Source organism: Nomascus leucogenys, chromosome 4 (assembly GCF_006542625.1).
Source record: "Nomascus leucogenys isolate Asia chromosome 4, Asia_NLE_v1, whole genome shotgun sequence".
Taxonomy (NCBI): Eukaryota; Metazoa; Chordata; class Mammalia; order Primates; family Hylobatidae; genus Nomascus; species Nomascus leucogenys.
Window position 1 is genome coordinate 21,033,044 of NC_044384.1, and position 23,599 is coordinate 21,056,642.

Here is a 23,599-nt window from a genome sequence, read left to right on the forward strand (position 1 = left end):
AATGAGTAAATATTTATTGTATACCTAGCACATTTGAGGGTCTCGAGAAACCCTAGAAAATCTTTAGTAAATATAGTAGAGCCTCTCAGAATTTTAAACTCTTGCCAAGGGAGGACATTCATATTCACTAATCCTTTATGTCATGACCAAGTTAGTACAGGATGGATGAAGTTCAGAATTTTTCTGAAATCTGTGATACATGTTGGTAGGAAAGGTGGAAAATGGGAAAAGCACTCTTGCTGAAGCCAGCAAATTCATAACACTGTATTTTAATGTCCCCACATTTACCATTCATCTGCCAGGAGAGTTTTACATCACAACTTTAAAATACAAAGATTCTAATTTCCCAAATTTCGATGTGACAGGAAAAAGTTGCAACAAGGACGAAAGAGAACAAGTAATAAATCTAAAAAATATAGGAGTTTTGGCTATCCTGGCTTTAAATTTGAATGTCCTATAGCCACCACAAATTTTATATGTCCCAAATCCCTTCTGACACAAAATCTACTCCTCTGCCAGTCCCCACAGTTTCCCCATCTCAAAGATGGTAAACCAGTCTTACAGACTACCACCATCCATCCGGTTACTCAGGACAAAAACTTCGCAGTTTTTTAGCATCATTCTTAAGGGCCCTAGGATTTTCAGAATGGTAAATGCGCACTGGCTTCAACGTAAAGTTGTCAGCTGCATTAGCCCCTAACAAGGGTCAGCCAGGCACTGACTTCTCTCTAGCTATCAAATTTCTAGATGACATCTTCTTCCAATAGAAGGCTGTTTCATCTACACTGAAAAATCTGTTTATTACAGCCATTTTCTTTAATTATCTTAGCTAGATCTTTTTTTGCTTTTTTGTTTTGAGACAAGGTCTCACTCTGTTACCTAGGCTGGAGTGCAGTGTCATGATCTCACTCACTGCAACCTCCACATTCCAGGTGTGAGCAATTCTCCCACCTCAGCCTCCTGAGTGGCTGGAACTACAGGCAGGTGCCACCGTGCCTGGCTAATTTTTTGTATTTTTTGCAAAGACGAGGTTTCACCATGTTGCCCAGGCTGGTATCAAACCCCTAAGCTCAAGCAATCCTCCTGTCTTGGCCTCCCAGAGTGGTGGGATTATAGACACCATGATCAATTGTGAGCCACCATGCCTGGCATTAGCTAGATCTTCTGGATGACTTGCTGCAGCTTCTCCACCAGTACTTGCTGCTTCACTTTGTACTTTTATGTTACAGAGACAGCTTATTTCCTTAAACCTCATGAACCAACTTTTCTTCCGCAGCTTCCTAACCTCTCTCAGTCTTCACAGAAATGAGGCGGGTTAGGGCCTCACTCTGGATTAGGCTTTGGCTTAGGGGCATGCTGTGGCCGGTTTGATCTATCCAGACTACTACAACTTCATCTCAGCAATAAGGCTGTTTTGCTTTCTTATCATTTGTGTGTTCACTGAAGTAGCATTTTTAATTACCTTCAAGAACTTTTATTCTGCATTTGCAACTTGGTTAACTGGCACAAGAGGCCTAGCTTTCAGCCTATCTCAGCTTTTGATATGCCTTCCTCATTAAGTAAAATCAATTCTAGCTTTTGATTTAAAGTGAGAGACATGCGACTCTTCCTTTCACCTGAACACTTAGAGATCACTGTAGGGTTATTAATCAGCCTAATTTCAATATTGTTGTGTCTCACTGTTCTTTCACTTGAATACTCAGAGATGATTGTAGGGTTATTAATCAGCTTAATTTCAATATTGTTGTGTCTCAGGGAATAGGGAGGCCCAAAGAGGGAGGTGGGAGGTGGGAGAGGAAGAGGGACAGGGAGGGAGAGGGAGAGGAAGAAAGAAAGAAAGAGCAAGAGAGAGAGAGAGAGAGAGAGAGGAATGGCCAGTCGGTGGGGCAGTTGGAATACACATGACATTTATCAATTACGCTCACCTTCTTATAGGGGCATAATTTGTGGCACCCAAAACAATTATAGTAGTTTTTTTTTTCCTTTGCAATGCAAGGGCTCTTTATTGTCAGCGAGACCACCAGGCTAGATGAGCACTGAGGCTCCAGGGGGACCCCAGGCCCTCTTCAGTGGGAGAAGGCAAAGGCGGGTTTCAGGCCTCAGAGTGGTCCTTGGCTCACATAGCACCATGTAAATACAGAGCTAAAAACTTACTGGATGTCTCCCACTGGAAACCAGTCAGCCCAACACATTCCACAACACCCTTTTTTTTTTTTTTTTTTTTTTTTTTTTTTTTTTTTTTTGAGACGGAGCCTCGCTCAGTCGCCCAGACTGGAGTGCAGTGGCGTGATCTTGGCTCACTGCAACCTCTGTCTCCTGGGTTCAAGCAATTCTCCTGCCTCCATCTCCTGAGTAGCTGGGATTACAGGCACTTGCCACCATGGCTGGCTAATTTTTTTGTATTTTTTTTTTTTTTTTTTTTGAGACGGAGTCTCACTCTGTCACCCAGGCTGGAGGGCAGCGGCACAATCTCAGCTCACTGCAAGCTCCGCCTCCCGGGTTCACGCCATTCTCCTGCCTCAGCCTCCCCAGTAGCTGGGACTATGGGCGCCCGCCACTATGCCCAGCTAATTTTTTGTATTTTTAGTAGAGATGGGGTTTCACCGCGTTAGCCAGGATGGTCTCTATCTCCTGACCTCGTGATCCGCCCACCTCAGCCTCCCAAAGTGTTGGGATTACAGGCGCGAGCCAATGGGCCCGGCCCCACCTTCTTTTTGATCATTGGGAGACACCAAAAATGCTGAGAGAGTAGCTGGCATGATTCCACCCAGACCAAACTCTTGCCACACTTGTTAGAGGCCAGGTCTGTGGTGTTCAACTGTAACACCAGGAAATGGAATGCATGTCCGTCTGTGCATTTACTCTGCACAACCACGGGCTGCTCTGAGATCTTGGTGTCATTCCCACAGAGGAGCTGGGCCAGAGCCAGGGCAATGCCAAAAGCAAACAGGATCATCTTGGCCCACAGCTGGTCTGGTTGAAGGCTATGTTGTTGTAAATCAGCTTTCTCCAGGAAGTGCAGGATATGGAGATAGGGGTAAGGACAGCTCTCCCAGAATCCTGTGTCATCTTTCATATCATAAACATTGCATTCCTGAAGATCAGTAGTGGGGAGAGGGGAAAGAAGGTCTCAAGAACATGATTTTTAGTAGCTTCGACCTCTTCTCTGGAGGAGATGGCGGGGGCAGAGGATCCTTGGCACTCAGTGGGCTCCACTAGAACCATGACCCTGAAGAAGAGACACAATTCCAGGTGGTGGATAACGTGGCATTTGGGGCACAAATCTGCCTGGCCAGAGAAGGATGCCTGAGAATCTGAGACTTACACAACTGTATCAGACTGTCCACAATGACTATACAGCAGGCCTCTCTCCTGGGGCCGTCCTCAGTACAGTGCCAGAGACAGGCATGAGAGATCAAATTCAGAAGACGCTCATCTTGGTTCTCTATGTGGTTCCTTGTATCGTCAACAAGGCCAAGTACTTTCTCAGGAAGGCGTTCTATTAACTTGGCCTCGGTAAGCCAGAGGGCCTGCTTGACACCCCTGAGAAGGCGGCAACGCTGGTGAAAGACATAGCAGGCCTGGTCTTTGTATGGTGGCTGCTCGTGAATGGAGCTTGAGCAGCAGAACTTTGGGTGCTTCGAGCCAGGGTCCCAGGGTCATGAATGGGGTGAGCAGAATTTTGGGTGTTTCTACCCAGGGTCCCAGGGCAGGACGATCAGTGGTGGCAGCCCAGGCATGAAGTACATCTTTCCCACAGAGGGGATGGGCTCCAGTCCAGGGATCTCGTACACTCCATCCAGGGGAGGAGGCTCTGGCTTCCACATGGAGTACATGCCCCACTCACAGGCTCCACGTCTTGGGGCCCCAAAGCTCCCAAGGTTGAGCTGCCTGGAGCTAGCCAGTGCCTGCCTAGCGGGCCCCAGTGCCAACACCATACTGATCTGGCCTTCTTAAGACCACCACCTGGATGCCGCCATCTTACCACACACCAACAATCACAGAAGTAACATCAAAGATCACCGATCACAGATCACCATGACAGATATAATGAAAAAGTTCGAAATATTGTAAGAATTACCAAAGCGTGACACAGAGATATGAAGTAGGCACATGCTGCTGGAAAAATGGCACTGACAGACCTGCTAGACACGGGGTTGCCGCAAGCTTTCGACTTGTAGAAAGTGAAGTATCTGCAAAGTGCAATAAAGTGGAGCATAATAAAACAAAGTGTGCCTGTACTTAGAATAAAAAATCCAAATTCCTTACCATGGCTACAAAGTCCTCCACGAACTGCTCCTTCCCTTCGGCCCCTCCGCTCTCCTCCAGGCTCACCAAGCTCCAGCCGTACTGGGCCTCCTTCCTTCTACAAGCCAAGCTCTTTTCTGCCTTTCCACTTACCAGTCCTCTGCTGGGTTCTCCCCACAAGCTCCGCTTTGCCATCCCCCGCAACCGCCACCCCACTGGCTTCCACTATTCTACTGTTTCATGGCAGGCTCTTTCCTCATCATCCAGGTTTCTTACTAAAATATCACCAGCTTCTCTGGCAAATGTCTCTGATTTAGGTACCCTCCCACCCCCTAGTTATCTACTACATTCACCCAGTTCATTGTCCTTCACTCTCTAAAATCCCTGTTTCTTACTGTCCGTCTTAGGTACTAAAATAGAAGCTCCATGAGAGCAAGGACCTTGATGGTCTTAGTCACCAGTTCATTCAGCACCTAGAATTGTGCCCAGCATATGGCACTGCAGTGGGTGTTAGTGGGTGTTCAACACGTTGTTTGTTGAATATATATAATAATAATAGAAATTACTACAGCAGCAAGTTACTGACTGATTTACATGCACCAGGCATTTTTATCACTAACCTTTGAAATAACCACACAAGGTAGATACTAATTAGATCTATGTTACAATGAAAAAAAGGTACATAATTTGCAGAAGGTCACCCAAATTACCTGGGGTAAATTAAACTCTCTGAGACTATTTTTTTTTTTCACATTGTAAAATGGCAGAACCAGGATGCAACCCTAGGTTTTCTTGCCTTTTAAAGGTTTTAAACCCTTATGTTTTGCTTTCTCAGTGATTCTTTTTTGTTTTTTTGAGACAGGGTCTCGCGCTGTCACCCAGGCTGGAATGCAGTGGCATGATCAGGGCTCGCTGCAGCCTCAACCTCCTGGGCTCAAGCCATCCTCCCACCTCAGCCCCCCAGGGTCTACGGGTGTGCATCACCATACCCGGCTAATTTTTGCATTCTTTGTAGAGGCAGGGTTTCGCCACGTTGCCCAGGCTGGTCTTGAACTCCTGGGCTCAAGCAATCCACCCTACCTCAGCCTCCCAAAGCACTGGGATTATAAGAGTGAGCCACCATGCCCAGCCTCTTGGTGATTCTCAATATATCTCCCATGGTAATCCCACTTTCTGCCACGGTGAGCCTATCTTACCAAGGAAGTGTATCACACAAAGAGCAATCCCACACCAGGACACGGCTCATGAATATACCATGGCAAATATTCTCTGCCATTATACAAGGAGATAAGAGACAAGAAGGATGGAAAGGGTTTTTCCTCTAGAGTATCTTACAAAGAAGCAGGTGACTACTGGAAAGGGACCATATGGCCAGGTTCTAAAAGTTATCCTTCCTTTGTGTGGGACACAAGACTAAGTGATTTTTAAAATTAGTATATATATTTTTTTTTGTAGAAACAGGGCCTCACTATGTTGCCCAGGTTGGCCTCATATGTTGCCCAGAACTCCTGGCCTCAAGGGATTCTCCTACCTTAGCCTCCCAAAGTGTTGGGATTACAGGTGTGAGCCACCGTGCCTGGCCAAGACAAAGTGGCTTTTAATGTACATCTAAAAGTTTATAAGCCTGTCCTGCACCAACAACTTTATTAACAAGCAAGTGTGTGTGTGTGTGTGTGTGTGTATAAAATATATATACAATTTATTGCTTCAAAGACTGAGAATTGAAAGGCAAAATGTGATTTGGAAACCACCCCTGGTGAATAGTCAAGAAAATGAGTTGCAATACCTCCCATGTTTTAACCACACAAATTTCCTTCCTCCCACAAAGCCTTGTGCGACAGGGACCCATGGTCAACCCTTAGCCACCCGAATGCTGCACCCACTAGTGAGAAGGTGCTGAACAAAGGTAAAAAAAGAATATGGTATAGTGCTACGTAGGCTGTACGAAGGCATACAAATGAAAGTTCTATTTTAAACGGTGAACACACAGCTTCCTGGTAAACAAGCATATTTTTCAGATAACATCTACAAAGAAGTCAGAGAAGTTACTTGATTTCCTGTAAGCCTAGGAGAATGTGACTAGGTACGATGGAACCAAGGATTGTGCTTTCAACTACACACACATATGCCGATAAACAAGTACATGCTATTAAGCAATAAAACAAAAATCTAAAACCCTGCTGAAATTATAAGATAAATTAGGGTAATTTTTGACAAAAGGACACATCATAGCTTCCCTTGAAGTTATTCTCTCTCACAACACATTTAAATGTTGATGTAGTTTATCAATAAATACTTTTTCCAAAAACAGATCTGTTCCATACACTGAAGGCCATCTACTTTCAGAGGCTATGAAACAAAAAAATGATTTTCATCAACTTCCATCTAAAACTCGTCCTCAAAGTTACTCTGCAATCTTCTATGCTATCACAGAAGAGTACCCACATGCCCTACAGTGTGCCCAAATAAATATCATTCCTCTTTCTCTAACAATTTCCCCCACTATATAACCAAAGTAGGTCCCTGTGTGTCCCTCCTACGGCATTATACAAAGTATGTTCACATATGTTTCTCTTACATGTCAATTGAAATTTGTATAGATTGTAGCTAAATCTAGTTTCCCACATCACATCCCTTATTCTGTTACATTGCCTGAGACTCCCCTCAACACTCCACATCCAGAAAGACATTCCTTCAGGCCTTGTTCACCAGCCCTTTCTCTCCCTCTACTTCTTCCTTATCTTCATGCCCCTCCATACCATCTTTTTCTCTTTTCACTTCTTGATATTTTTCTTTTAGGAATAATTGCCAATTTCCTGATATTCATGAAATAAGAGAAGTCCCTTACAAATAAGATCCAGTCTTTGAGCACTTTTTAAGTTGGCAGGAAGAAAAAAATTGAAGTCCATGGGTCAAAGGGGCAACTGAGGTAATAATACAGAACTAAGTTTCTTAATTCAGAAATTTCCTAGCATTATGGAAATGGTATTGAGTTCAGGTCAGGGTCAGCAGACCTGGTTTTTAATCCTACCTTTGTTAATAATTGTGACTTTGGCCAAATGATAACTTTTGGAAATCTCATTTTCCATGTAAATGTTTGTTGGTTAAAATTTAAATGTTCACAAAAGCACTGTTCTGTCGCTTCACAGAATTGTAAAGATAAAATGTGAAGTAAAGGTATTTTAGAAACTAAAGCATAATATTAAACAACCTTTGCACTTATTTTAGAGATAAAAAAGTAATAAAAATTAATAGCCAAAACATAACAATGCATATGTTACAATGGATCTGAGAAAAAACAGTATGAAATAAACAAGGAGTAGAGGCAAATGGAAAAGGTGCTACTGAAAAGATGGCACATGACCCTGCCACAGACATCTCATAGGTACCCTCAGTGAGGCACCTTTCATATGAAGAGTGAAATAAAACGGCAATATCGCAGCACTGGAGTTGAAAAGCAACTTGGGATTCATCTTAATGAGACCCACATCAAGAATGCTAGTTCTCTCTAAACAGCTCCCATCGTTCAGCCTCTGCTCTGCCCATTCCAGGTTAAGGGCATCACTTCTCCAGGCAACCATTTCGTGACGTATGTAACTAGGACTGATGAAGCCTATAATTCTACACTCACAATGTTTTCACTTAAAACAAAAGAAACAAATAGGCTGGGTGTGGTGGCTCATGCCTGCAATCCCAGCACTTTGGGAGGCTGAGGTGGACGGATTACCTGAAGTCAGCAGTTTGAGACCAGCCTGGTCAACATGGCAAAACCTCGTCGCTACTAAAAATATAAAAATTAGCTGGGCATGGTGGCACGTGCCTGTAATCCCAGCTTACTCAGGAGGCTGAGGCAGAAGAATCGCTTGAACCTGGGAGATGAGGCTGCAGTGAGCCAAGATCGCGCCACTGCACTCCAGCCTGGGTGACACAGTGAGACTCAAAAAGCAAACAAACAACAACAGCAACAACAAAAGAAACAAAAGCACCTTGAGCTACATATCTAAGTCTATCTACATTTGCCAATAATACAGATGTCAATATTGGTTGCTTTGGAATCAGTCTTTGAAACTTAAATAAGACCTAAAAAAAAAAAATCATTACAGACCTTTGGTTCAAAACCATTTCAACACATTCATTTAACCCCCTTCTCCAATTCCCACTGAGATGAGCGAAGGAATAAAAGTAGGGAAACAATTTACTAGCGCTGGAAAATGGGATGAACATCATCCACACACAAAAACTAGAAGTGATTTCTCTATCATATAATTCAAGTAAGACCAGACTGAGGGGCAAGTTGGCCAACCCATGTGCAGTGGAAATGCTCCACAAAAGAGAAAGCAAGAGAGTAAACCTCGATCCTCTGAGGCTCCTTCACAAAATATATAAAATTATAATTCCAGAGTGAGTTTACACTCAGACTTCATGCTGAGTGACTGCTGAAGCTGGCTCCTCATCACGCAAACTGTTCTAGTTAGAGAAGCATGGATACTGCCCTAGCTATTTCTGGGCACCAAAACAAATCCAGAAAAGAAACTTGGTCAGTTTCTCAAAAGACAGAGAAACTCCACATGACAGTTACAGTTACCTTTCAGAGCTACCTCTGACTGTTGTTCCACCATCACTTGGAACAGAATATGGCAACCTAAGACTATAGTTTCTCGTTTAATCAAAATAAATCTAAAGTTTCCCCTTCTCCCTGCATTTAGACCTCAAAGGCCAGTTCACAGCATAACCCAAACCAGGCTTCCCTCTGTAAGGACAGAGGAAAATCATCAGACTTCCTGTGGAATAAGAAGTAATGTCCTCCTATGAAATAGTATCAATGCAAAAAAGAGAGAAAACATTAGAATATTTCTATTTTGTATTTTCACTAAGACTCAAGAATATAGCAAAGAGGGAAAACTGGAGATCAGATAAACTTTCTATATATATATATTTTTTACAACTGTCTTGGATATGATCTTTTATATGTTTGTCTCCCTTACTAAACTATGACCTACCAGCAGGTGGAAACTATTGTTTTATTCATCTCTAAACTCACAGTATCTAGCATAATGCCTAGCATAGCAAGGGCACTGCAATACAGTGAACTTTATTGAATGCATGAGGCAAACCACCAATTAAGTTGATTCTATCTGTGCTTATCTTCTTAATATAATTACAATAGTTTTTATTCTCAATATCTTTATTAAAATATTAAAATTCTTCTCTATAATTTTTATTTCTTTATTCTACTATCTATAAATACAGTAAGTCAGCTGAGCACTGTGGCTCACGCCTGTAATCTCAGCACTTTGGGAGGCCGAGGCGGGTGGATGACCTGAGGTCGGAAGTTCGAAACCAGCCTGATCAACATGGAGAAACCCATCTCTACTAAAAATACAAAATTAGCTGGGCGTGGTGGCACATGCCTGTAATCCCAGCTACTCGGGAGGCTGAGGCAGGAGAATTGCTTGCACCTGGGAGGCAGAGGTTGCGGTGAGCCGAAATCGTGCCATTGCACTCCAGCCTGGGCAAGAAGAGCGAAACTCTATCTCAAAAAAAAAAAAAAAAAAAAAAGAGTAAATCTTAGATTATGCATATTAGATGCAGATAGTAAGCTAACAAATTAATTACTTCTTCCTAAAATTACTGAGCTTTATTAGATCTCAAAATGTTTGCTGTTAAATCAATAATTAACATTCAAGCAACAACCAGTTCCTAAGGATATCATGTGGCTAACATGACATAAAACTTCACAGAAACAGTGCACAAGTGGTAACACAGAAACAGGGCGGTGGCTCCTGCCTGTAATCCCAGTGTTTTGGGAGGCCAGGGCAGGTGGATTGCTTGAGCCCAGGAGTTCAAGACCAGCCTGGGCAACATGGCAAAATCCCGTATCTACCAAAAATGCAAAAATCAGCTGGGTATGGTGGTGCATGCTTGTAGTCCCAGCTACTCAGGAGGCTGAGGCGGGAGGACTGCTTGAGCCTCCAGAGACAGAGGTTGCAGTGAGCTGAGATCATATCACTGCATTCCAGCCTGGGAGACAGAGCAAGACCCTTTCTCACAAAAAATTTAAAAAACAAAATAAGGGCCAGGCACGGTGGCTCATGCTTGTAATCCCAGCACTTTGGGAGGCCGAGGCGGGCGGATCATGAGGTCAGGAGATCGAGACCACAGTGAAACCCCGTCTCTACTAAAAATACAAAAAAATTAGCCGGGCGTGGTGGCGGGCGCCTGTAGTCCCAGCTACTCGGAGAGGCTGAGGCAGGAGAATGGCATGAACCCAGGAGGCGGAGCTTGCAGTGAGCCGAGATCGCGCCACTGCACTCCAGCCTGGGTGACAGAGCGAGACTCCGTCTCAAAAAAAAAAAAAAAAAAACAAAATAAAACAAATAATATTTCCCTACAGCTCACAAATGTACTGAAGAGAAAATTAAAAACAAAAAGAAAAAAATAACTGCTTTCCTTTCCTAGTCTCTCCTCAAATGCAAAAAAGCCCTATGAGATAATCTTGAGAAAGCCTGTAAGCCAAATATTATCAGGATAATCTGCACTGGGGAACATTGATAGAAAAGTGCTAATCCTATTTGGAGAAAAACACAAAGAGCAAAAATGGATTTTTCAAAGGAAGATTACTAATGTTTATTAGGGTGGCACTTTATTAGTTGCTGGCCTATCAAAAATAAAAATATAAAATATTGTGTTATTTTTAAAATTCAGGCAAATTGTTACACCTAAATAAATATATGACTCAATTTCAGTCAAGCCCGGTTTCACATATGGGAAACTTAAAAATTCCGAAACCCTAGATCTCAGGCCAGTGATCACAACACACATCAAAAGAGATATGAGGCCCCTGTCACTGTATAGATGAAATTCAACACAACATTATCTCATGCAGCTCCTATAACTCTGCGAGGTAGAGAATACTTATGTTCATATTATAGACTTGACAAATAACAGAGTAATTAAGCATAATTACTGAAAAAGAGAATGAAATACATGTTATATTTACTTCCCAGAAAGGTTTCCTAAGCTTTCAGAGGCCCTGGTATTCAATAAAGTATGAGAACTTAGTAAAGTAAGCAAAAGTAGACTTTACTAAGTATGAGACTTTAATAAGTATGAGAACTTGGACTTTACCAGTACGAAACCTAGACTAGTAGATTTCAAATGTCACAACTCCTGGGTGTTACTTCAGGCACCAGCAATATAAAAATTGATACATACCACTTTAGGAACTCTACTGTTTCTATCAGTAATGGACCAGGTTTAAAAAAGAAAGTTTACTGTTTGGTGCCAAACAACAGTTGCATTTGGGAGGGTGGTATTAGCAGCTAGTTATTCCCACCCCAGCCCTGTTGGTAGGAAGAGGCACTGGGAAATAGAAGGCAAGCATCCAATACAGTGTGTATCAAATTCATAGGGCATTTATCAGAGGCCTATTTTACCATCTACAGCGGGCCTTGTAAAGCAGGGGATGATTGGGAGTCCAAGTCTCCTTATTTATAATCCAGGGCCCTTTCCATTTGTAGTAAACTTTTTGGTTACCTCCCCAGTATCTGCTGCTTCCTTTTTCCTTCTAATAGTTTCAATTTTGTTTGGTGATCCATATGGTTCCAGGAAAGCTGACTCAATCCAACTCCACTCCTGGCTTCAAGCCAGGTGAGTCAGCACATTCCATCTCCTTGGTACAGTGACAGGTTTAGAGCTAGGCATGTGACCGAAGCTAGTTAACTAGATGAACCCTCCGGGTTTTGCTGGGGCAAGAATGAAGGAGCCCAGAAAAAGCCAGCACACGTCTTGCGCTACGTGGAGAGTCAGTCGTGGAAGGAAGCCAGTGCCAAGAAAGGAAGAGCAAAGACAAAAACCAACCGACGCCTTGAGAACAGGATTGTTCCTTGATTCTCTTGAAGCCAAACCTGCTCTAAGCTTTTCAATTAGAAGGAGAAATGTATTCTCTTTATTATGCCTATTTGGGTTGGGGTTTCTGGTACATGTAACTGACAGCCTACCACTATACCATGTGTTCCTAATTCCCTATCCCACAACTAACAATAAAAAATAACATCTCAATTATGGTTTTAAGTTCCTCATGTTAACTTAAAAATATATCATAACCAAGCTGGTTATATACTGAAATGGTATACATCAAAACCACGTAAAATAGAGTGTATCAGGTCCTTTGTCTTTCCAAGCTCAACCTGCCTTTCCAAGCTCAACCAGCCTCTTTGCTTCCTGTGGGACAAATAATGGCCCACTGGATCCCCAGGTAAGGAAGGAGGTCTGCAGTGCTGCCACAACCAGGCAACTTCGATGGCATGTCCCTCCTGCCCCCCACCACTGCTGTAGACCAACTCTATCTGCAGTTGAGAGGAGAGGAGCTGAATGGAGAAGAGGGACTGTTTCCTAAGCCTCACCTGATGTGGGAAGTGCAAAGCCTCACCCAATATCAGTAATTCAGGAAAAACTCATAAGGTTACAAGGTTGAGTTAATCAACATTCAAAAGCCTCACTGCAGCAAAAAAAAAACTTAAACATTTGTCATACTTGCTTTACTTCATCTATATAAATACATAGGAATAAATATATGTTCATTTTTTTGGCTGCACTATTCCAATGTACGTTATAGGAATCGTCTCCCTAATACTTCAAAACGCATCTCCTTCTAAAAAAAGGACATTCTTCTATAGTATCCTCATATGATAATTACTTAATATATCAAATATGTAGTTACATTCAGATTTTTCCAACTATCTCAAAAATGTCTCATGTAGCTGGTTTCTTCAACCACAATCCAACCAATATTCATGCATTGCATTTGCTTTTTATGTGTTCTTTAGTCTCAACCTGGGAAAGCAAACAAGGCACTACGCATTTACATTTTCCAAAAATACTTAACACAATTCACCTGGTCAAAAGAGACATTTTCTTCTAAGTTTGGTTCCATGAACTCCTGGAGAATAATCCTAAGAACAAAACCTACCTGGGGGGCTGAGAAGCTGAAGAACTTCAGTGTGTTCCATAGCCTGCAGGAAATCACTCAATTCTGTGACTGTGCAACCTTTTTCACCCATTAACTTCAGCAGACACAGGCTGGGGCTTCCTTCAGGCTCCAGTACCTTAAGAGAACACTGCTCCAGGTCTAGGCAACTAAAAGCAACAGAAAGAATTCAAGTCAACAGCTTTCTTCCACATGATACACCTGCTATATAGCTGGACCACGGTGGTGCTGTACGGAATAAATCACAAGTGAGTGGGTGAGTGGTGACAAACTATTCATATAATGAATGCGAGTATCCTTTCCTCCTCTTTCATCATGGGGAATTCCTCTTTATTCCCTTCTCCCACTCAGCTCCCATGATTATTAAATCAGGAGAATGAGAAACCCAGAAACAGGATGTGAGAGAAATTGAGCCTTGATACTGACAAAGGTTTTTTTGCCTTTAATTTAGGAATGGGGAATAGGAAGGCCAGAAAAATATCCTTACTCCTTCTTCAAAGATGATGAAATACAGAATGACACCAAATGAAGTCCCAGTAGGCTACATTCTGCTGCCTCCTGAGTGAAAGAAATATGCACTCATTCCATTAGGGAGCCAAAATATCTTAAATCATGGCACATGCATATATATAAATGGTGTTGGTAGTACTCTGAATTGAAAGGAAGAGAGGCTAATGTCTCGAAAATGACACTAGATAGAACAATCAGTGTTACAAGGTTAGCAATTGAAAAATACTTAAAATATCCTTAATTACTAGTTTAAATAAATTACAGCATGTATATCATTAAAAAAACTGAGCCTGAGGTAAAGGCACAGGTCCTTCAAGACATACTGAGAAATGAAGGAATTAACATAAAAAACTGTGTATAATACACTACTATTTGTATTAACAAGGTAGTATGTCTATGTGTGTATTCATACAAAAAAAGGAAGAAACAGAACAGTGTTTGTTATTACCAAGATCATTTGTGTGTGTTCTTATACATGGAGAGTAAACTCTGAAAAGGTATCTAAGAAACTCGTAGCCGTGGTTGCCTCAGAGAGGGTAAAAGAGTAGAGCTCATGGCTGGATGATCTACTTTTCACTATAACCCCTTTTGTACTGTTGATTTTTTTACGTGAATTAATTTTTCAATAATTTTTTTAATAGAGATGTTGTCTTGCTATGTTGCCCAGGCTGGTTTCGAACTCCTGGGCTCAAGCGATAATCCCACCTCTGCCTCCCAAAGAGCTGGAGCCACCACTCCTGGCTCTTTTGATAATTCTAAAAAAGTATATTTAGAAAGAGAACCAGTACTATTGACATTCAAAGTACTTAGGCTGGGCACGGTGGCTCACACCTGTAATCCCAGCACTTTGGGAGGCCAAGGCACGTGGATCTCATCAAGCCAGGAGTTTGAGACCAGCCTGGCCAACATGGTGAAAGCCCATCTCCAATAAAAACACAAAAGTTAGCAGGTGTGTGGTGGTGCACGCCTGTAGTCCCAACTACTCAGGAGGCACAAGAATCGCTTGAACCCAGGAGGCAGAGATTGTAGCGAGCTGAGATCGTGCCACTGCACTCCAGCTTGGGCGACAGATCGAGACTCTGTCTTAAAAAAAAAGAAAAAACCAACGTACTTCTAAGTACCTAGAAATATCCTACAGCAGGGACCATGGCCTGTGGGCCAAATGTGTTCAGCTACCTGATTTCTGTAAATAAAGTTTTATTGGAGCACAGCTACACTCATTCATTCACATATTTACAAATGTCTATGGCAGCTCTCCTGATACAAAAGTACAGCTGAATACCTGACTGCAAAGCCAAAAATATTTACCACTGGGCCCTCTATGGAAATAGTTTGCTAACCCTTCCTTTAAAGAGTGTCTTATTGTCCTTTTGTTAAAACTATTCTTTTTAAAATACCAGTAATTAACATACATATACAATTTCCTTTTCCATGTTATTGTGTGCAGTAGTGGTATACGAGATTAGAAAGACAGGTTAAGATCAGATCATAGAAGGCCATGAAGAATGGAACAATGATATTAATTGTAATCATTTTATAGAAGGGGAAAGTACAAGTATTAAACATTCAAGGGGAGACAAAAGAATCAAGAAAAAACCGAGCAATCAATGACACAAAAACTTTCCCAAAGAAACATAACCAACAACAGCCAACCAAAGTGTTTAGATAATCTGCACGATATACTGTAGATTTCATACCACATCCATGTTTGCAGATCCTGCTCCTTTTCCAATTTGAATTACAGTCCCATATTAACTCTAGCTTCTCTACAAGGTCCTCCTAGACCACACCAGTCCACCAAACACACTTTATAGACACAGTCTCCTAACTGCACTTATTTTATAGACAATTGTTTTTCTAAATGGCCAGCGAGTATATATTTTAGATATTCTGGGCCATAGAGTCTCTATCACACATTTTTCTTTGTTGTTTTTTGTTTTGTTTTACAATTCGTAAAATACAAAAACCAGTCTTAGATCATGGGCTATACAAAACAGGTAGCAGCCTGAATTTGGGCCTTAAGCAGTCATGTGCAGACTTGTTTCATGTTTTACCTCACATAATTTCACCTTAGAACTGTGAGCTTTTTCTTCATGAGCATGAAGAAAAGCTGCTTTATCCTACTAGATTATAGCAAACTCCTTGAAAACAGAAACCCCATCATATTAAACATATGTGTGTGTATACACACACATACAGACATAAAATCCCTCAATACCTAAAATTCTGTCTTGTCCATATTAATTATGCATTAATGAATGATTACTGAATGAATTTCAATCATAATTGTCAAGGCTGAAAGCCTGAATAGATGCAAGGGGTGAAACATAATAGTGCCAGGGTGTGACAGAATCAAGGTTAGCAAGCTATTTTATTGCTTGAAATATTAATCCTCATTCATTTCGAGCAGTCTTATTAAGATGCTATCATAGCATTTATACTGTCACCCAAGATTTAAAATTCAGTGATAATGTTGATTATTTCATATGGAAAAAATCTATATGATCAAATTAATTTCATTAGTAATATTATCTACCTCATAGGGTTGTTAGAATTAAATAGCTAATCCATGTAAGAAGTGCTTAATACAGTGCTTGGCAGGTAACAGACATTCAATAAAGGTTAGCTCTTATTATGCAATAAGAATATGGGGATACTAAAAGAATATTAAAGCTAATTGCTTAACTATGCTTATTTCTGAAACAATTTTAGCTTTTCCTTAAACATTTTTTTGAGTAACTATTATTTTGGTAACCTGAAAATGTCCTCTAAGGCCTGTGATCACTATATTTACTAGGTATTCTTTTCTAAGCATCCTAGTTCAATTTTATTGTATTCAATATGCCATTCTTGTTAAATGTGAATCATCATATCACAGGTCAACCAGTCCCAAATTATGGACTCTAGACCAGTGGCAGCACAATCTGCAGTCCAAGGTAAAATGATAAAAATAAGGACAACAAAGCTGTCTTTTATTCTAAAACTGTCTTTTCTATTTTTAGGTGTTAAAGTGTTCTTTCTTTAAGAAACAATGGTGACTACGATGACAGAAAACATAAAAAGGTGAAGCTGCCTGTTAGTGCTCTTATTTTGTGAAATTTTATTTTACTAGTTTCTGAAATGCCCAAGTGAAAGAACGTGTATTAGAAACAATACAAGGATTACTAATTTTGTAAATAATTAGAATGAGATTTGTAAAAATAGGGATGCTGTATGCTAAATATAATTTTTATGATTCAGAAATTTACCAGGATCTGATAAATGAAATTAAGAAGCCATCTCATCAAATGCAACCCAGTGATGCTTTAATTAATGTCTATATTGATATAGAGAAAATTAAAAACACTTGGCTTTCCTTCCCCCCAAAAGAACAAAGATCAAATTGAACTATAGATGATTTCTCTTCCATTACAAGAGGCACAGGAGAAAAAGAAGATTCTGTATCTCTTTTTGTTTTACTGATTTTCCGCATGGGCACTGGCTTTCAGCTAAGATGATGCTTATACATACCTAACTTTTCTTTCTTTCCTTTTTAAGTTACATTCCTGTAAGAGTGTGCTTTGAAGTAGTTTCTGAAAGTCCTAACTCAGAATTTTTGATTTAATTTAAAAACTGCTTTATTACTGAAACAAATGTACTCTGCTTTTTAAAAATATCTCTATTTTTATCTTTAAAAAATATATAATCAAATAGAATGTATTATACACCCTTTAGGGGACAAACCATAATGCTGTTTTTAGGTTCTTCTGCTTCTCCTCTTGGTACATTTACTATTTGGAATCTTTATTCATTAATTTGATCTATTTATCAATCACCTAAAATAGGCCACCGTTTTTTTCTAGGTGTTGAGGATACAGCAGCAAACAAAACAAAATTCTGTATCTTCCTCGATCTTTTATTCGAGAAGTACAGACATAAATTTAAATATACACAGAGATATCTTTTTGTGTATGTATCCAACCAGCCAATGGTCATTAAGTGTTGTGGAGGAAACTAAGGTAACGCAAGTAGACAGGTAACACTGGGCAGATGTAGAGGGTAATTTTAAATATTATCATCAGAGAAGAGCTCAGTGAGATGAATAAGTCATGTGGTTACCTGTGGAGACCATCTCAGCCTGAGTAGGCAGCAAGTACAAAGACTACTGTGTCCAAAGGAAGGCAAAAAAGCACATGTGACCAGAGTAGAGAAGGATGGAGATAAGAAGATATCAGGATTAAGAGTGAACTGGTAGCTAATGGTGTTCTTACTCTGAGATGGAAAAGCAATAGGAGAGTTGGCATTTTTTTTTATGGGGTCTCTCTATGTTGCCCAGGCTGGTTTTGAAGTCCTAGGCGTAAGGAACCCTCCCACCCTGGCCTCCCAGTGCTGGGATTACAGGTGTGAGGCCACCACGCCTGGCCTCACACAGGCCTCACAGAGGAGAGTTTTGAGCAGAGGAGGAATAAGACCTGATGTGATGTTTTAAAAGAATCATTCTTACTGCTATATTGGTAACAGACTGGGGTGGGAGCAAAGCAAAAGAGGGAGAAGTTAAGTGGCTACTGGAATAATCTAGTTGAGAGACAACGTGGCTTGGCCCAGAGTGCCAGCAGTGGAGGCTGCATTCTGCATATATTTAGTGAAGGTACAGCAGGCAGGATGTGCTGATAAAAATGATCTGTGTGTAAAAGTGGAGTCAGGAATGACTTCGAAGTTTTTGGCCTGAACAACCAGAGTGTGCAGAAACTGTGAAAGAAAGAGGTTTATAAGAGAAGACGTGTTAAATTTTGGACATGTTACATTTAAGACGTGTCTTAGTCATTCAAGAGAAGATGGCAAACAAGTGTTTACATACATGAATCTAGGAGTTCAAAGCAGAGAAACGGGCTGGAAACAGAAATTAGGAGTAATCAATCCAAATACATGTAAAGTCATGGGACTGAAGGATAAGACCAAGAGGGCGAGAAGGAAATCTTTTTTTTAGTTTATTTGTTTTAGAGACAAGGTCTTACTCTGTCAACCATGCTGGAGGTTGACAATACCTAAATCAATAAAATTCTGTCTTGTCCATATTAATTATTCATAAATGAATGATTACTGAATGATTTTCAATTATAATTGTTGAGGCTCACTGCAGCCTCGAACTCCTGGGCTCAAGCAATCCCACCTCAGCCTGCAGAGTAGCTGGGACTACAAGCCTGTGCCACTATGCCTGGCTAATTTTTTATTTTTTGTAGAAACAGGGTCTCAGTATGTTTCCCAGGCTGGGAGGAAACCTTTTGTTAGAGCCTTTTACACGTTCTCATTCCTATAATAAACTGCATGAGCAGGATTTCTGCAGCTAAAAGTGCACCTTCTACTCAGCAGGTATGCAATGACTGTTTTTCCATGGTCCAGGTTCCACAGCCCCATTTCTAAGCTCCCTACTTAACAGAATTTTAGGCAGCATTTAGAACCTCCTGTAAGGTCTGCCATCCTTAGGGCTCAGATGTTCCATGCCACCAAAGAATTTACATAGCTTGGGAAAGACCCTCAGAGTCTGTGTCTATCTACACTAACAGCAAAGGGTGTCCAGGTCAGTCTTGAATGGAATCAGGGCCGGGTTTGACTATAGCGCATTCCCAAATGTACATGGTTGTGGGGAACTAAGCTATCAACAAGGATTTACTCCGAGTCATCAGCAATGAAAACATTTACAATTATTCCTAATCTCTTGTAGACAGTTTGAACGGGCTCTTTTCTTGTGGTTTACTTACGTGTATTATTAAATTTTCACCCAGTTCGAGGAAAGATGTAAAGTGCCAGAAAAAAAAGTGAAGAGAAGAAAAAGAAACAGAATGGGCAACATTTCGAGATTTTAGGGCTGCAGATCCAGCGACTGAAGAAAGCACTTCACAGCCTCGTGGGACTTGTCATCCACGTGGACTAGACACTCATACTACAATTCCCGTCTTTGGCACCAGAGAAAAAATACCTTTAGAACATTCTAGTATCACAGATCTTCTCCCATCAGCATGAAATCACTTAACAATAACTTTTTTGTCTTAAATAAGAGTAAGCATCCCCAACTGACCTTGCTTCACTGTCCAGCCCCCAAGTTTCCAGTGCTGTTTTTTGAAAAAAGTCAGTTTAATTCTTCTGACCTCAATAAGGATGAGCTTAACGTTCCCAAATTCTCCAACCCTTCTCACCCCAACCAACCTCCTCAAAACTAATCTTTACACCATCTTGAAAGACGGGTGAAACTCATCTGCCTCTCATCAGACTTCCCACCCCAAATTCTCAGATTCCACAACCGCATGCCCTTTGTGCTTGCCACCTGTTAGGCAACTGTCCCCTTCTTTCTGTGTGACTCCACAGAAAAGTGGCCTCGAATATTTCCTTTAGTTTCCCCAAACAAAGCTAAGACCATTTTGTAGCCTTTAACAAGAACTGACTGAAGGCAGGCGAGAAAAACACAACACCCAACATCAAGTATCCGCTGCTTTCAGATTCCAGCAGCCACGCTTCTTCCCTGGCAGGGCCTTGCTGACTTTCTTCTCCCCCCTTCATGGCCATGTAGGAGTCCTCCAAACCCGGCTTTCTTCAGGAAGCCCAGAACCTTCCCTAACTAGAGTACTCGTTAACACTGTAATACTCTGGAGATCTGCCCCCAAAGACAATTTTTTACATTATGGTAAGTCCAGAAATTCAAAAATTTATGGACCTAGCATAACAATATTTTGTATTTTTTTTTTCATATCCAAAAGCCCAACGTGTTTTTCCTAGAACAGAAAAAAATTATGCCACCTCTCTGCTAGGCCTTGCTAGTTATTCCCTCCTCACATCATTGCTTCTTTGCACAAGCAATAATCCTAAGTCACTATTACCCTTTGCCTCAATCCCAAACTCTGAAACTGAGAGTTGTCAGGAGAGTTTAAGAAAATAATGTGGGCAGGCAGGGTAGCTCATGCCTGTAATCCCAGTACTTCGGTAGACTAAGGCGGCTGAATCACCTTAGGTCAAGACCAGCCTGGCTAACACAGCAAAACCCCCTCTTTACTAAAAATACAAAAAAATTAGCGGGCTGTGGTGGCGCATGCCTATAATCCCAGCTACTCAGGAGGCTGAGGCAGGAGAATTGCTTGAACCTGGGAGGCGGAGGTTGTAGTGAGCCAAGATCACACCACTGCACTCCAGCCTGGGCGACAGAGCAAGACTCCATCCCGGGAAAAAAAAAAAAAAGATAATGCAAAAATAAGAAGAATAAAGAAGAAGAATGAAGCAGCAACAGCATGTAAACATTTAGTACATTTTATGGTACATACCATGTCCTCAATAAATGATAAAAATCCATTATCATTCATACCCAACACAGCATTTAATATGTTATTGTAAAGGTCCCCAAATAATAGTCCACTACTGGATAAACCCTTATGATTAGGAATTGAATATTTTGTTAGTTTTTTATCTTCTAAAATTTCTAGCAAATAATAAGCACTTAATAAATACCATTTTGAATGAATGACCTCCCTCTCATCAAGTATTTACTAACCTCTACACATAACAATATTGAGACAGTTTCTGTTCTTAAGCCATTTATAAAGATGTGTACAAATAATTATACTGTAAGACAAACCTTAGTCATTTGAGAAGTTTAAAAAACTGCTAAGGGGTTCAAAGGCAGGCCAAAGTTACAACAATGGTATAAAGTAATGGTTCTAAGTGGGGTTTGGGAACCCCTAATGCAGTTCCTGGGACCCTTTCGCGGGGTCCACAAGGTCAAAAAGATTTTTCATAACAATATTAAGACTTTATTCAGCTTTTTCATTCATTCTTTCAGGAGTGGACACTGCAGTTTCCAGTGTTCTGTGACTTGTAATAGTGCGACAGACTGAATGCAGAAGCACATAAACGAATCCAGCTCTGTGATTAAGCCAAGACATTAAAGAGATCTTCAAAATGAAAACCAATGCCACTTCTCTAATAGACTTTTTTGTTTTGGAAAATTTGTTTTTCCACGAAAGTATTATTTCTGTTACCATATAATGGGTTATTCTTTTTAAAGAAATTAATATTTTTTCAATGTCTTAGCTTTAATTTCGAAGGTGGTAAATATCAGTATATATTACATGTATGTATTATCTCTAACTCACATAAGAGCTCTCTGGGGTCCTCAATAATTCTTAAGAGGGTAAAGGAGTCTCGACACCAAAACTTCAGGAACCCTAATACAGCCATTCCAAACCTAACAAGGAAAATAGTTTTACTTCGAGTTTCATGTTCATGGTGAAGTCAAGAAAAGAACGTGGTAACCTGGTTTGATTGAGGGAGATGATGAGTTCGGCGTCAGTCTTTCCCAATACCTTGTAAGATGTTCATGGATTCCTGCACCCCACCCTCTGCATTCATCGTCTCGCCTGCGCTTCTTCCCAGCCTTCCTTTAGGTCTCTCAGGGCAGTGTCCACACTCCTTTCTTTTGCATTTTAAGCCCTCTGGATGACTGCCCCATCCTAGGGGTCTCCTGACAGCTTTCCTTCTCTCACTATTCTCCGGGATCAACCTCGACTTCTCCCTTTCACCCAGGGGCGGGGGTGGGAACAGGGAGCGAGGCAGCCGCTGGGCCACTTTTGCCTCCACCCTCCAGAGCCCTGGGCCCCGCTCTCAAACCCCCGGCGTTCCGGGGAGCTGCTGGGTTCCGTTCCGCCTCAATGACCGAAGTCCTCCCCCACCTCCGCTCACTCACGCCGGCGGCCCCCGCCGCGCTCAGCCCCGCCGACGGCGCCCCCAACTCCCCACCGCAGCCCACCTCGCTCGGCCGGCGCGCTCGGCCTGCCGCGGCCCCGAGCTCACCTGAGGCGGAGGCGCCCGCGACTCCCCGCCAGCTCCGCCAGTCTCCTCCAGCCCCGGCCCTCGGGCGCCTGGTCAAGGCGCTCGCTGAGCCTCCGCAGCAGCGGCTCCCGCAGGCGGTTGAGGGTCGCGCCGGCCGGAGGGGCGAGCAGCGGCCCCGTGGGGGCGACTGAGGGCGGCAGGGCCTCCAGCGGGTCCCCTAACAGCGACATGGCCCTCGCCGGCGACCCCGGACTGCCGGGGCTCCCGCCCGCCCCGTCACGGGCCTCGGCCCCGGGGCACCTTCCGCTCGCCTCCGAGCCGCGGAGGCAGGGGCGGAAGAACAAATCCGGCAGCGCGGCACGGCCCTCAGAGGAGGAAGCTCCGCTCCCCGCCCCAACTAGACAGGTTTGCTGAGGGGAGCCGGGCCGGCTGGCCGCGCCAGCCGCGCAAAGGGGCGGGGCACCCGCGAGGCGGGGCACGGAGCCTCGAGGGGCGGGACCTTGGGCCTTGAGGGGCGGGGCGGGGCGGGGCTGCCTACTGCGTGCGTGCGGCTGCGCGCCTCCCTCGCCCTCCCCCGCGGTCCCGGGCTGGCCGTGGCGCGCGCTTCAAACCCGGGAGGTGAGGAGGCCCTCCCGAGCAGGAAAGGATGGGTGGGTGCAGCTGGAGGAGGAAGCGGTGGAGGAACTACGCCCCGGCAGCTCCTCTACGGCGGGGAAGCCTGCGGCGTCTGGGCTTCCCGAGACCGTGGGAGGAGGCCTGCGTACTCACGCCAGAGAGCGGGGCATGCGGTTCTCAGTCGCCGGCTCCCGCCCGCAGTCTCTGGCGGGCGCTGTCCCCTGACTCAGGGACTTTCATGTGCCCGGCAACACACCAGCATCCTGCAATGGGCAACCTCAGCGGACGCTTCCTCGGTTTAGGGTTAGATGTGTATGGCATTGCTAGAGGGAAGTAGTGCTGGAGATCCGGATACTTGAGTTGGAATTGGCCAAAATCTTTGCCTAGACTTTAAAAAAATTACTACTTTGCAAACCGAGCTGTGGCATATTTAAGGCTAATCAG

At 42.6% G+C, this 23,599-nt stretch overlaps 1 protein-coding gene and 1 pseudogene across 1 annotated transcript in view; both read right to left on the bottom strand.

The window, feature by feature from the left end:
• The window catches only part of MALT1 (MALT1 paracaspase), a 74,311-nt gene extending 51,289 nt beyond the window's left edge, over positions 1-23,022 (bottom strand). Inside the window, exons 1-2 of the mRNA XM_003264277.2 lie at positions 22,562-23,022; positions 13,220-13,386 (exon numbers count right to left, since the gene is read on the bottom strand). Of these exons, the coding sequence (XP_003264325.2) occupies positions 13,220-13,386; positions 22,562-22,770 (376 nt within the window). The 5' untranslated portion in view covers positions 22,771-23,022. The remainder of the gene's footprint in view (positions 1-13,219; positions 13,387-22,561) is intronic.
• LOC105739613 lies at positions 1,852-4,627 on the bottom strand (annotated as a pseudogene).
• Positions 23,023-23,599: the final 577 nt, after the last annotated feature.